Here is a 13,274-nt window from a genome sequence, read left to right as displayed (position 1 = left end):
ATTTGTTCCCAAGCCCAACATGCAGCTCCTTCCTAGCTGGTACTCAGAAATGCACATTCAGGCCCCAGGCCTAAGGCCTACTATGAGAGGTGAACCATGACATCATTCTCTGCAGTGAATATGGAAAGGTCATGTGACCTGCCAAGACCACAGACTTTGCATAAACACTTGCTCACAGGACTGCTGGGTGGTGATGAGGACTTTGGGGAAGAGAATCGGGGAGCAGGGGCTGTGGTCCAAGCTGAAAGCAGTGCAGAGGGTGAGGAATTACCCAGCGGGGGACCTGAGGGAACAGAGCAGAGGGCAGGCTGGAGCAGGAAGAAGGCCCTGCTGTCACACCAGGAGAGCAGGCCTCCTGAGGCCTTTAATGCAAACTTTTGATTGTGTTTGAGCAGGAACAACACCCAAACCAGAGTTGCGGTCCAGGGAGATTCACTAAGCAGGTCACACCAGATGCATCCTTGAGCTGTAAAACACTCTTGGGCAGTTTTGTAGTAGGCCCTCCACAAATGTCTTGAACATTTCCAAAGCCTGCCCAGAGATTACCCTCGGGGACCAGAGGGGCCGCAGAGCCCGGAGGGAGAAGGTGGCCTGGGACCAAGGTCCTGGACAGTCGAGGTCAGCCTGGGAGACTCTGGTTTGTTTTCCGGGTTGTGAGCACCACCTAGCAACCGGTGACCTGAGGCGCGGCAGCGCGAGCAATTGGCTGGAGCTCTCTGCGACCTCCACCTGGTGGACCTTCGCCCTGCCCTGGCTGGCAGACCGTGAAGGACCTGCTAGGCGCGCAGCCTCCTTCGTTCGAGCACGGTTGTTTATCCCCGCTGAGGTCGCTGCTGACAGGCGTACCCGTCTAGGAGGCTGGCGTTGCACAAGAGCTCGGGCCACTGACTCAGGTCTGCCCAGAGAAGGGCGCTCCCGAGGACAGGAAGCCTCGGAGCTGGGCAGCAGCCGGCCTCGAGCTGCAGGAATATTTTAGTTTCCGCCTTTGCACGCGAAACTCAGTAATAGCCTCCTTCACTGAGTTTATCCAGGTGAAGGATCAGAGCCTCCGGTCCTGTGTAGGGTCGCACACTGGAATGGTAGCAAAGAACCCGAATGTGGGCACTTGCTTCCCCGATTCCCCTCATCGGGAGGAAAGCAAAATGGACAGCATGTGCATTGGGGCCCTCAGGAGGACGGATGGCCACAGGAAGGTGCCTGGGAGCCTCCAGGAGCCTTGCACCCCAGCGGGGAAGGCAGGGGCCAGACTGCAGCCAGCACACCGAACAGTAACATCTCAGGCAGGATGGGCACCGACGTGTGCCAGCCCACATTTCTCAGGGTTTACCTCATCACTGCGTGACTCACCACTGTGCGTCGTTTCTAATGCCCAGCTCCCCAATAGCCCCACAGGCGCAGGAGGCCTGAGTTTCTTCTCCCACCTGCCCCTGGGATGCTTTGGCCACTCCAGCCTCACTTTTGCCCGTATCAAAAGAGCAACGCGCAAGCTTGCACTGTTACCCCTACCTACACAGCAGCCTTCTCCATACTCCTCACATTTCATGACAAAAACTGAAACCCAAACTTCCCGAAGGATATTTGAGTCATTATCAGACTAGGCCCTAGGGGTGAGGGCCAAGCCTCATTCCTGTCCACCAGGTCTAAACAGGTCAGGCAGGATTGGAACCCTGAGGACTTGGCACCTTCTTTTGAAGTGCTAGCCTTGTTTCCCATCCTGTTGCTCTGAATTCCATTCCCCACCTCACCTCCAAGGATTAGGGGTTCTGTCTTTCCAGAAAGCAGGAGAATCAGTTTCCTGTCCTTTCACCCGATTCATTCAAATGCTGCTGAGTGAAGTGCTGGGAGGGTACAGGTGGCAGAGGCTGCTTTCCTGGTTATTTGAAGCACTGTGAATGAAGGCGTGGCTTTCCAAGGGGAAGGATGCACAGTGTACAGTAACTAGAGTAGACCTCTCTGCTGCACACCATCCACCGTGAGCAGTGGGCGCTTGTCTGGCTTCACCTGGCCTAGGGATGTCAGAATCCCAGAGCCAGCAGCATCTCGGGTTCCCAGGGGCAGGGTGCAGGGAGACTCCGGGAGAACAGTCCCTTTCCTGGACGAAGCTGCCACCTCCTGCACTCCACACCAGCTCCTGTCCCCTCTGGAGGGCAGTTCCCTCTCCTGGCCCAGGGCTGAGGTCTCTGGGAAAGGGCTGCTCCAGGGAACCTGCGGGGCCAGCCAGCTCTCTTTCTGCCCCTCTCGTCCCCAGTCCCCAGTCCCCAGCCTGACTCTGCCCTGTGGGGAACCTCAGCTTACATTGCTAACGGCTGGCACCGTCTCAGAGTGCTGGGAGGATGAAAAGGACATGCACCCAGAGGTGTGTGTGTCACTGCACAGGCGCCCGTGCCAGCTGGGGTGCCTCACCCTTAGAGTGCTGACAGTGGACGTGTCGCCCGGTCACCACCCTGAGTCCCAGGCAGATCCCTAGGTGCCACTCCTGACACCCTCTTCCCGGCAGAGTCCGGCTCCTCTGGGGGAGGTGGTCGGGGAGGAAGGGCCTTCAGCTCCCACGGGGCTCTGAGGCCTCCAAGTTCAGCCATCTTTCTTAACCCAAGCCCTCCATGGACCGTGAGCTAGGCCACCCTTGCTATGTAAGTTGCCCCGGATCTGGAAAGGTCACCGGGACAGACTGCCCAATAGAAGTAAAATGCTAGTCACATCTGCAACCTTAAATTTCCTTTAAAATGAATAAAATTTTAATAATATCCTTTACTTAACAAAATATATCCAAAAAATTATCATTTCAATCCTAATCTGTATCAAGCATTATCGATGAGGTGTTGTGCGTCATTTTCCCATGGGAAGGCTTTCCTTGGCGACAGTGCCAGCCAAGCCAGTTCTGCAAAGGTCCCCTGAGCTTCACCCCTTGCAGCCCAGACTGATTCACCCGACTCGCTTCGAGATGCAGATGGTAAGATGGTCACTTTCTTGATGTCCTCAGGCCTCTCCTCCCACTCAAGAAGTGTTGGCACAGTGAGGCAGCTGCCCAGGGAAGAAATCCTGTTCTGTCCTGACCGAAGGCTGCGACTTGGAAGAAAACCTCCCATCCACCAGATTGTTAATATTCTAAACCTGACTGGTTGAGTAACCTTCCCCTTGTGACCTTTGTGATCAGTTAGATCTGGCGTGAAACACCTTCAACCTCTGAGAAACACAATAAAGTGATCCACCAAACCCAGAAGTTATCTTAATCTATTATAAACATTAGCTTCTCATTAGCTTCTCTTCTCAGTGTGCATTTTTATTAGTCCTATGTAATGAGTTTGTAAGAATCAAATGCTTGAAAGGCACGTGGGTACGTGGGTATCGTATTCAACTCTCAGGACTTCAGACTCACATGTAACCACCTCCTCCCCTTCCCCAAGTCTCCCTGTACATATTCTTCTCCCTAAAGTGAAAGAAAATCACACCCTTACAACGTCGAAACTCACACTAAGAGGGTGATGCCAGGGATATTCTAGGAATGGTTCTTTTTGGACACAGTAATACTTTTCCTTTCAGGTTTGCACAGAAATATTCCTGTGCGTCTGCTGCAAGGACCGCGTGGGGTGAGGCAGAGGAGAGATCCGCAGGGCACCCAGCCTGCACCTGCAGCCTGCGCCAGGCGGGAACTGGGGAGAGGGGCACTCCGCTGACGCGCCACTGACCTGCTCGTGCTTGGGTCCCGATTCCCCTGGGCATGGGCGTGGCAAGGGAGCAGTGGGCTGGGCTCCCAGAAACCTGGGCTGAGCAATACTCCCTGACACTGCGGGGATGCAGACTGACCCAGCACAGCAGTGCTTCTTTGGCATTTGGGGTTAGCCAAGGTCTCCAGGGGTTCTGTTCTCAGGACAGAGGCAGGCCCCTTTGGACTGATGTCCAGCTGGAATCAGCGGCCAAGTGAGTGGTGAAAAGCTCCCTCCACGACCCAGGGTACCCCTCTGAAGGCTGCAGCAGTGTTGCAGACCGTTTGCTGGGTGTGTGTAAAAACCTCTTTATTTAGCGATGTAGTGACACCCTGTCTCAGAATAAAACATTAGGTTGGTTACTACTTAGGCAAGAAAAAGTGCATCGCCAGCAAATACATGAATTGGGGTCATGGTTGTAATTTGTGTGTGTCAGGCAGGGTCAGCCTATGTTACCTAGCTGGCCTCAAACCCCCAATCCCAACTCCTGGGAAGGGGAGGCTGAGGCAGGATGATCTCAGTGTGAGGCCAGCCAGGCAGTTTAGGGGTATCCTGCCTCCAAATGAAAGGGGTGGGTCATACAGCACTTGCCCAGTTGTGAGTCCTAGAGTCTGATCCTCAGCAGCAGCAGTCAAAACAAAACAAAGTGTCATCGTTTAATTAAAAAGATTTTTGTAATATGCTTTCTATATCCTTTTAAATTCTGTAAAATCTGTGGTCATGTCTCCTAGATCTTGATAGTGTAATTTTAAAAATGTATAATTGATATCGTGTAACAGGAACAAATGGTCTAAAGGAGCAGGGGAAGTGGGAGGGGGTAGGGGAAAGGAAAGAAGGGGGAAAAAATATGAGAGGAGGAAAAACATGGAAACAAAGTCTTTGCAAATAGGGAGGGGTGGAGGAGGTGAAGGAGGGGCAGGGGAAGGGGAAAAAAATAAGGACCAAGATACTCATGTAAAGGTACAAGATCCCAATGATGAATGTAACTGTATTTTATACCAAAAATGGACCAATAGCCTTAATGGGAAAAAAAAGATTAAAAAAAAAAAGTGTCATCTTTGAGTACAATGTCTGGGGCTTAAAATATTGCAGAGCCACACCTGAAAGAGGAGAGCAGCCGTGTGTAGTGGTGTACCCCTGTAATCCCAGAGCTCAGGAGGTTGAGGCAGGAGAATCTCCACGAGTTCAAGGCCAGCCTGGACTACACTGAGACCCTGTCTCAAAACAAAGGGCCAGGGATTTAGTTCAGCATCGCACCTGCCTCAAAAGCTCAAGGTCCTGAGTTCGATCCCCTGTACCAAAAAAAAAAAGTTAAAAAAAATAAGAAACAAATGAGAAGGCAGAGTGGCATCACAGATGAAGCAGGAGTGGGAAAGCAGTGCGTGACCTGACACCACTCTTGCTGGATTTTTATGTTTGAAAATACCACCCCCGCAAAAAAAAAAAAACAAAACCAAAAAACCTTCGCGCGGAAACTTCTTTCGCCCTTGCAGCACTCCTGCCCAGTTCTGATTCCCAGGGCCTCTCTCTGCTTCACCCCGCAGGGCCCAGTGCATCTGCAGGTCTGCCTGCCTCAGAGCTCCGTCCACACGGCCCATCCACACGCATCCTCTGCGCTCCCTGCACTGATCTTCGAGGGCAGTGAACTTCATTCACTGCGAGACAGTGCCTGCCGACTGCCCTGACTGGACAGGTGCCCCAGGGCTGTGTTGAAGAGAGGACAGCAGTCCGTGGGCCTCAGGAAGCATAGGGCAGGCAGCCAGTGAGGAGCCCACTTGTGCTCAGACTGGAGGGCTCAGGCCTGGGGGACAAGGCCAGCTCCAGCAGGAAGGAGCTTCGAGGACTGGGCACCATGGGAGACAAAGTGGCCCACCGTGCAGCCCGGGTCCACAAAGTGCCGGTCAGACCTGGCTGGGGCAGTGAACAAACCCCTCGGACACCCTGAGATGAGACAGGGCACCCCTCTGCCCCCAGCTCTCCTGGAAAGGCGAGAGCACCGCTCAGGGGCCACTGCCACCCTTGCTGTCCTGAGTTGGACTCGCTCCCTCCTCGCTCTCCCTGGATCCACAGTTGCTTTCTCCAGCAGGGACCACGCATGGGGAGCTTATCGGGTGCTATCAAGCCCAAGGTGCGCTTCGGGAGGTATCTGTCATGCTGCCCAGGGCGCAGCCGCATCCACTGCCCTGTGTCTGGGTGCTGCGCATCGGTGCTGTGCCCAGCACCCACACCACAGGGGCTCTCCCGGAGGGGAGTGGCCTGCTCTGCCCGTGGGCGTCCTACACAGTCCTGTGGCTCTCGGGGACGGGATTGTTCCCGCGTCTCCACAGCGCAGCCACTGGGCCCCGAGGCCCATGCCCTCCCAAGGGCGCGGGGTACATGCCCGGCGAGCGGCAGAGCCCGGAGGTGCAGGCCTGTGTCTGGCTCCGCTCCTCCCTGCCACCGCCTCCTTCCAGGCCTGAAGGTGAAGGATGTGCCCTGGCCCTGAGCACTGGGGACGCTCACGTGTGACCTGCACCTGCAACCACCAGGCCTGGGTGTCGCCTCTGAGCTTGCCTGGAGCCCGGCCGCAGAGACCCGTGTGTGTGTGTGTGCGCGCATGCTCTGCCATGGCCCGTCGCTGCCCCACTGCCTCCCAGGGCCCGGGGGCTGCCTCCTGTCCTCGGCCTGTCGGTAACGATCACAGACTGCGCCAGTCACCCTTCCGGCCCCGCCGCCTTCCTGCCCTAGTTCTGCCTATTAATCCCACTCCGTCTGCGTGAAGGACGTCCACCCAGGCTGGGGTCAAGGCCCTGTGTCCACAAGCCAGTGCTAACGGCTGGTTAATGAGGCGTCTGCCAGGGCTCTGGAGGGCTGCCCTTCGCACTCTGGAGGGATCAGTCCCAGGGGCTCCGGAAGGCCGCAGCACCTCGAGGGCCAGGCCCTCCCTGCTGCGGGGAAGGCCAGTCTCCCGGGCCCGCAACGCGAATGCATGACGGGCCACGGTCACAAGCCTTACCCTGACCTGGCCAGTGCCCAGTGTAACCCGCCGGGGTGACAGTGCGAGGGCAGGGGCCACACTGCCCAGGGCAGGACAGGGAAGCGCCAAGAACGAAAGAAAGCCCTAAGAGCCACCCGCTGCAGCTAGCACATGCACCAGTCGGCTTTGGCGAGTCCAGAAGTGCGGGCCTGTCCGCTGGCGCGCTCTAGGGTACCGTTTATTCCGTCCTTAGGAAGCCGAGGCCGACCCGCTCTCCAGGGCCAGTCTCGCCCCGGCCTGGCTCCCTGCGCCCGGTCCTGGGGCCCCGCGCGCCTGACTCTCCCTGGGCCGAACTCTGTGCTCAGGGAGCGGGGCCACGGTCTTCGAGGGAGGGGAGGACCCAGGGGCTTCGGAGGCAGAGGCCGCGCAGGGCGGGGCGGGGCCCGGGGACTCCTGCGGGGCGGGGGCCGGGGCCGGGTGGCTTTTGGTGCGGTGAGCCGCCACGCTGTCCGGCTTCTCGAAGCGCTTGCCGCAGAACTCGCAGGGGAAGCGCAGGGCCGCCGCTGTCTCCGCGTGCTTGCGGCGGTGCCAGTTGAGGGAGGCCTTCTGGCGGCAGGTGAAGCCGCAAATCTCACACCTGGGGCCGGCGGGCGGGAGGAGGGAGCCCGGTCTGGACCGCCCCGCCCCTCCCTCCGGCCCGCCCCCCCCTCCCGCGCCCTGAAGCCCCCTCCCTCAGAGGCGGCACTCACTGCAGCGGCTTCTCCCCGGTGTGGATGCGCCTATGGATGACCAGGTTGCTGCTGGTGCGGAAAGAGCGCGCACAGAACTCGCAGATGTAGTCCCTGGCGTCTGCGGGCACACGGGACGCTCAGCACCCCCGCCGCGCCACAGCGCGGCACCGAGCTCGGGCCTGGGCTGCCTTGTCATTGGCCAGGGAGCCTGGCCGGCCTCCGCCTGCGCCCCCGGCTGCGCGCACGGTACTGTCCCTGCCGCGCGCTCCTCCCTGCACCAGGTCCTCGTGGGCAGACAGTGCCGCGCTGGGCTCGGGACAGGACCAAGGGCCTGGAACCCAAATCCAAGGACGCCTGGCCCGTCAGTGCCCCTCCGCCTGCGCGGCCCCTCCCGGCCACTGCGCCTGTGGACCCCACGCGCCCCAGCCGGCGGTCCTGAGCCTGTCCGCCCCACATCCCCGCTGCTCTGGGCTCCTGCATCACGGAGCCGCAGCGCTGCCCTAAGATGGCCGGCCCTAGCTCTCCGGCTGCCCCACTGCTGCCGCCAGCTCCCCGAGGGTGCAGCCACCCAGCCACACACAGGAAGCAGCCTCCTCCCTCGGCCGTCACCCAGCGGCTCTGACAACCGACTCAGGCGCACTCGGCCTGCTGCCCTCCAACCTTCACAGCCTCGCCCGCCCCAGCCCTCCTCCGCCACTCTCCCAGGGGCACCCAGCACAGTGCCACCCGGGACACCACACCTTGCAGCGTCCTTGTCCTGGCCAGGGCCTCCTAGGCTGTCCTGCTATGACAACTGGCCCACGGCTGCAGGCCACAGCAGATACCTTCTCCTGGTGCCCCCTGCAGTGTCCTCGGGGCTGTCCTCACAGCCCAGCCTTGTGCCCACCCACCGTCCGCCTGCCCTCCCCTCAGCTGCACCCCAGTTGGCCTACGTGGGTGCCCCGAGTGGGCACGAGTCCTCCCCGCCTCTCCCGGCACCGTGTGCGCCTGTGTCCCCCGGTGCACCCCACTGTCAGGGATCCTGAACACCAGTCACACTACTGCCCCTCTCCGCTGTCCCTGACGCCCTGGCTCACAATGTCACCCATTTTCAGTCTCTAAGGAGGCGGCCAGGAGAGAACGTCCACTGGCCAGCGTGTCCCGTGCCCACTGCACTCCCAGGGCCGCCTCACCCGGCCAGGACACTCGGCCTCTCCAAAGGTCCCTCCAGCCCTGGAGTTGCCAGGGCTATCTCTTGCTCCGCCGCTCCTGGCTCTGTGCCCCAAGCCCGGAGCCGCTCTAGAGCTGCTGGGAGGGTTCCATTCCTGCCATGCCCACTGCCTTCCCAGGCAGCTGCCCCTCCTATTGGCAGCACCCTGTGGATATTCCTGATATTCTTGCCTGACTTCTCCGGAACTTCCCTGCCCATCTCCTGGGACCCAAGTCAGGCTCCCCACTGCCCAGGGCCAGGCCCTTCCCTCGTCCTCAGGCCTCAGGCAGCCATCACCTTCTGCCCTGCCCACAGGTCCCACGCACGCTCACCCACCCCTCTGTGCGCAACGGCCCTGGCCTCCTGTCCACAAGCACAGGCTTGCCCCTGCCCGGCAGGACCCGACCACACACCCTAAGGCCCTGCAGGGCCCATGGCACGCCGAGCCTCCTGCCACCGGCGGAGGGGTGCAACCCCCCCCAGTGCCAGCCCGCCGGGCTCTGCTCCGCCCGCGCTGCTCTCCTGCTCCCCTGGGCCCTGCCCGCTCCTCTCCCCACAGCCCCCAACGCAAGGGTGTCACCCTCACCGCTATGGAGCTTCACGTGCTCCTTCAGGTGCTTCTTGAAGTTGAAGGACTTCCCGCAGGCCGGCTCCGGGCAGCAGAAGGACTTCTGGTGGATGTGCTGGTACTTCTGGTGGTGCTTCTCGGAGGAGAGGCGGCATCGGTCCCCCTCCAGCCCCGCCCCGGCAGCCCCCCATCCCAGCTGGGACGCCATGCTGGCCCGGGCCTCACCACGCCACACTCGAGGCAGGACCGGCCCGCCCGGGCTGCTCAGCCCTGCCGCAGGGCAACTGCCCGCAATGTTCCCCGTTCCACGGGCCGCCCTGGGTGGCACCGGCTCCCCAATCTGTGGGGTCACTGCGCTGGGAATCAAATTGGGCCAGGCAGGTACACCCAGCCCCAGGCCCCCTCCTCAGCTTCTCTTTCTGCCCTCTCCCAACCCAAGCAACCCCACCGGCCAACCTCCCCTCACATTCAAATACTGCCGGTTGGAGAAGATCCGGCCGCAGCCAGGGAAGTCACAGGGCATCAGCTCTCTCTTGGCAGCTCTCCTGGGGAGGAGATGGGAGCAGCGGGCCTCCTGCCTGTCTCCCTCGCCTCCCTCTCCAGAGCCCTCCTGGCCCCAGCCCCCGGAGTCCTACCGGATTCTCTTGGGCCCAATCTGTGCTGCATCTTCATCCTGGGCCAGGGCCTGACTCCCTGGGCTGCGGGTCAGAAGGGAACAGAGCTTGGAGGGAGGCCCAGGTCCAGGGCCCAACCCCCTCTTCCACCTTAGTGTCCATCTGGTTACCTGGCCAGGGGCTCGGCCTGAGGGTTCTCCCTGAGCTCCAGCTGGACCTCAGCTTCTGCAGTCATTGGCCCGGGACCCAGTGGGGACGCTGATGGGCACGGATCAGCAGCAGGAGTGGGGACTGCTGGTGTCTCCCCCTCCTCAGGTGTGCAGGTGGCAGGGGGCGTGGGTGGCCTGGGCACATCTGGCTCGCTGAAAGGAGAACCAAGGAGAGTGGGCTTTACCTCTGGGTCCTCGAGCAGCCCACGCCCACGCCTAAGCCTAAGCCCTGAATCACAGGCCCTCCAACCTGGGACAGCTCCACCCGCCCTCAGCTCCCTCACACCTGCTTCTGGTCCCCTCCTGCTGCACACCACCACAGCCTGTCCTCCCTCAGGTCTGCACATCTGGAGCCCCCCTTGCGCTGCTCAGCACCCCCGACCCGACTTGCTCATCTGGGGACGAGCTATAGGTCCACGGGCTGGCATCGCTCAGCATCTCCTCCTCGTTCTCATCCTCTTCCTCTCCTGGGGGTGGGACGGGCTCCAGTGGGGAGCCTGCACCCCTGCAGGCCCAAAAAAGGCAGTTGAGGTTCCACTCCTGCACCCCGTGACCTCGAGGGGCTGGTCTAGCCCACCTGCCTCCCAGCCTCACCTGGGCGGCCCTGCTTCCGGAGTGCCCTCGTCATGCTCGGGTTCCAGACCTGGGGATACAGGGGGGGTTAGAAGGAGCCCGGGCTCAAGCACAAGGACAGGCGCGGTCTGCAGTGGGGGAAGAGGGGGAGGAGGGCCAGAGGCTACTTCGGTGGGTGTCAATTCGGGCCACACGGACACGGTTCGGACACAGAGGGCAAGCAGCACACCAAGAAGTCTCCTTTCCAGTTCTGCCCAGCAGCACTAACTCCTCCCACAGGCACCCTGGCTTCCCCCTTCCAGGGAAATTATATGCAGGTAGCCCGACATGCACTTCTTTAAAGTTTCCATTAATGAGTGCATACTGTGCATCTTATTCTTTCTTCTTTGGTTCACTTTTTTTGTTTGAGACAAGGTCTTGCTCTGTATTCCAGGCTGACATTGAACCCTCATCTTCCTGCCCCTTCTCCCTGTGCGAGGACTAGGCCTGCAGCACTACACCTAGCTCGTTTTCTTTCTATACCTAAGATGTATGTGAGCGCAAGTTTCCTTGCTAACATAAACGCTCCCTAAGAAACAGGGGCCTTGGGCCAGGGATTTAGCTCAGTGGTTCCAGCGCCTGCCTCGAAAGCACAAGGTCCCGAGTTCGATGTGTGGTACTAAAAAAAAAAAAAAAAAAAAAAACAGGGGCCTGAGCTAGGGAAGACTAAAACCTTCCCCCTTTTCTTCCACAAATCCTACCTGCAGGCTCCTGCCCACGCCTCTGGCCCTGCTTGGGAGCCCTCCCTGCAGGCTCAGAGCTCAGGGGGGGCTCCCAGGAGAAGCTGTGGCCCGCGGAGCACTCCCACACCAGCGCGCCGCGGCCTGCAGGCCCCCGGAGCTCGGGCGCCAAGTCGCACTCGCGGCTGTGAGCGTGGCAGAGGAGCACCAGGCAGTGCAGAGCCTTGGGGGGCAGAGATTCCGGGTCTGCGGGGGAGCAGTCAGGTGGGGAGGTGCCCCCTTGGCCCTGCACCCACTCCAGCACCCACGCCCGAAGGTCCCCACGGCCGCCTGTGACGCTGGACTCCAGCCCCTTCCGGAGCTCGCTCAGGGGATGGGATCCAACACTAGCCCGGACTCCGACCCTCACCACAGCCCCTGCCCCCGCCCTCCCGCTCCCCATCTACCACAGACCTCCGCAGAAGGCGCAGCCGGAGGACAAGTACCTGCAGGGCGACAGGCAGGTGAGGTCGCGGGCTGAGTAGCCCTCCGCCCAGGGGACGCCCACACTTAGGGCCCGGCCGCCCTGCAGCCCACCCGCAGGAGCCCTCCCGCGCCCCCTCGGCTCCAGCCCCTGCCCAGTGGACCCCTCCGCCCTCCGACCGGTCCAGCAGGAACTTGGCGAGCTGCGAGTGCAGCGCGAAGCCCAGCCGCTCCTTGAGCCGGCGCCAGCGCTCCATGTGTCCGCCCAGGCGGATGCGGCACTTGCTACGCCGCGCGTCCAGCCGCCTGCGCCGTTCCCGCCGCCCGCGCGCCGCATCCTCCGCGGGGGCGGACGCCATGGGCGTGGGGTCGCGTCGCCGGCCTGCCGAGCGGGGAGACGCTGAGCGGCGACCCCCGCGAGCCCCCAGTCCCGGAGCGCTCGAGGTCCGCCCGCGGGCCGCTGCCCACCGGTGAGGGACGGGGCGGGATCGGCCGGCGGGGGCGCCTTTGCCTGCAGGCGGGGGGGGCGGGGCTGCGGGGCGCCCCCCGCCGGCCGGCGCAGTGCGCTTGCAGCGCTGGGGTCCCCGCTCCCTGCCCGCGCGCCGGGGTTTCCCCTGCGCCTCGCCGGCCTCGCGAGCGGGCCAGGAGAGCAGTGCGGGGCCGGGGCCCACCGCGTGCGCCCGCCGCCGTTGCTGTTTTAAGAGGAAACCATCCCCCTCCGCTCGGGTGGCGCCGGGGGCGGAGCCGACTTGGGGAAAAGGGGCGGGGGGGCGCCTGCGCCCTGCGCCCGCGCGGTGCCTGCCGGGACGACACCCCGGAGCCGGGCGGAAGGCCGTGAGGTCAGGGCTTCCTCTCCGCTGGCGCTGGCGCGGCGGGGCGCGGGTGGGCTCGGAGTCTCCTGTACCCCACCCGCGCCCCCGCCCGGCCTCCCGAAGCTTCCCCTTCTTAGTTCTCGCCAGGCAGCAGCGAGCATTTCAGAGTCCGCCGCCTTGAGATCCAGCTGGAGCGCCCTCCACCGCGGGGCCACGGCTGCCCGTCCCCCGTTGGCGTCAAACTCGCCGAGACTGACTTCCGGACGTCCCGCCCGCAGCCCCTGCCGGAGGCGCCTCGTTGTCAGCCCCACAGTGGCTTCCTCGAGGTAGATGCGCCCCTTGTCTTTCTGTTGCTCTAGTTAGGACCCCTGCCCGAAGCTCGGATGGCTCCAATCCGTGTCTCCATCCCTCTTTCCGCTCCCAGCCTGACTGCGTGGACTTGCTCTCTCCTGGTCGATGCGGGTCGTACGGGTCAGGAGCCGGGACACATGCCAGCTTACAGTTGTCAAACAGGACTGCAGCAAACATGACCCTAAGAATCTCTGTTCCCTCTTCCTTCTTCAAGAATGGTGTTTTCATCCACTCGATCAGGACACCCTAAACCATGAACAGCAAGTCCTGTTGATCCTACTTCCAAAAGGGCGTGTGTGTGTGTGTGTGTGTGTGTGTGTTGCTGGGGTTTGAACCTGTGTTAGAGACGCGGAGAGGAGAGACCACCCAGGGCAGTCTTTGTGTGG

At 61.5% G+C, this 13,274-nt stretch overlaps 1 protein-coding gene across 1 annotated transcript; it reads right to left on the bottom strand.

Annotated features, from left to right (window-relative positions):
• Positions 1 to 2,712: 2,712 nt before the first annotated feature.
• Znf692 (zinc finger protein 692) lies at positions 2,713 to 12,471 on the bottom strand. Its single transcript, XM_013071072.3, has 11 exons — positions 11,906 to 12,471; positions 11,717 to 11,748; positions 11,285 to 11,509; positions 10,566 to 10,614; positions 10,363 to 10,476; positions 9,933 to 10,124; positions 9,784 to 9,846; positions 9,615 to 9,693; positions 9,167 to 9,281; positions 7,410 to 7,509; positions 2,713 to 7,297 (listed from the first exon to the last, which is right to left on the bottom strand). The coding sequence occupies exons 1-11, from the start codon at positions 12,082 to 12,084 to the stop codon at positions 6,910 to 6,912; spliced, it is 1,536 nt and encodes a 511-aa protein (XP_012926526.1). The 5' UTR covers positions 12,085 to 12,471; the 3' UTR covers positions 2,713 to 6,909.
• Between the last annotated feature and the right edge of the window lie 803 nt (positions 12,472 to 13,274).

The sequence above is a fragment of the Heterocephalus glaber genome, unplaced genomic scaffold, assembly GCF_053883595.1.
Source record: "Heterocephalus glaber isolate CG9 unplaced genomic scaffold, H.glaber_assembly_v1.0 deba00001466, whole genome shotgun sequence".
Classification (NCBI taxonomy): Eukaryota; Metazoa; Chordata; class Mammalia; order Rodentia; family Bathyergidae; genus Heterocephalus; species Heterocephalus glaber.
The sequence above is the reverse complement of the archived record's forward strand: the minus strand, read 5'-3'. Positions and strand labels throughout refer to the sequence as shown.

Bases quoted from the DNA above. Each gene is read 5' to 3' on its own strand.
- Znf692 (XM_013071072.3), bottom strand. From the start codon at position 12,084: ATGGCGTCCGCCCCCGCGGAGGATGCGGCGCGCGGGCGGCGGGAACGG. The intron at 9,847-9,932 runs GTAACCAGATGG...TCTGACCCGCAG, and splicing joins CAGGCCGAGCCCCTGGCCAG to CCCAGGGAGTCAGGCCCTGG. The intron at 7,510-9,166 runs GTGAGGGTGACA...GTGTGCCCGCAG, and splicing joins GCACGTGAAGCTCCATAGCG to ACGCCAGGGACTACATCTGC.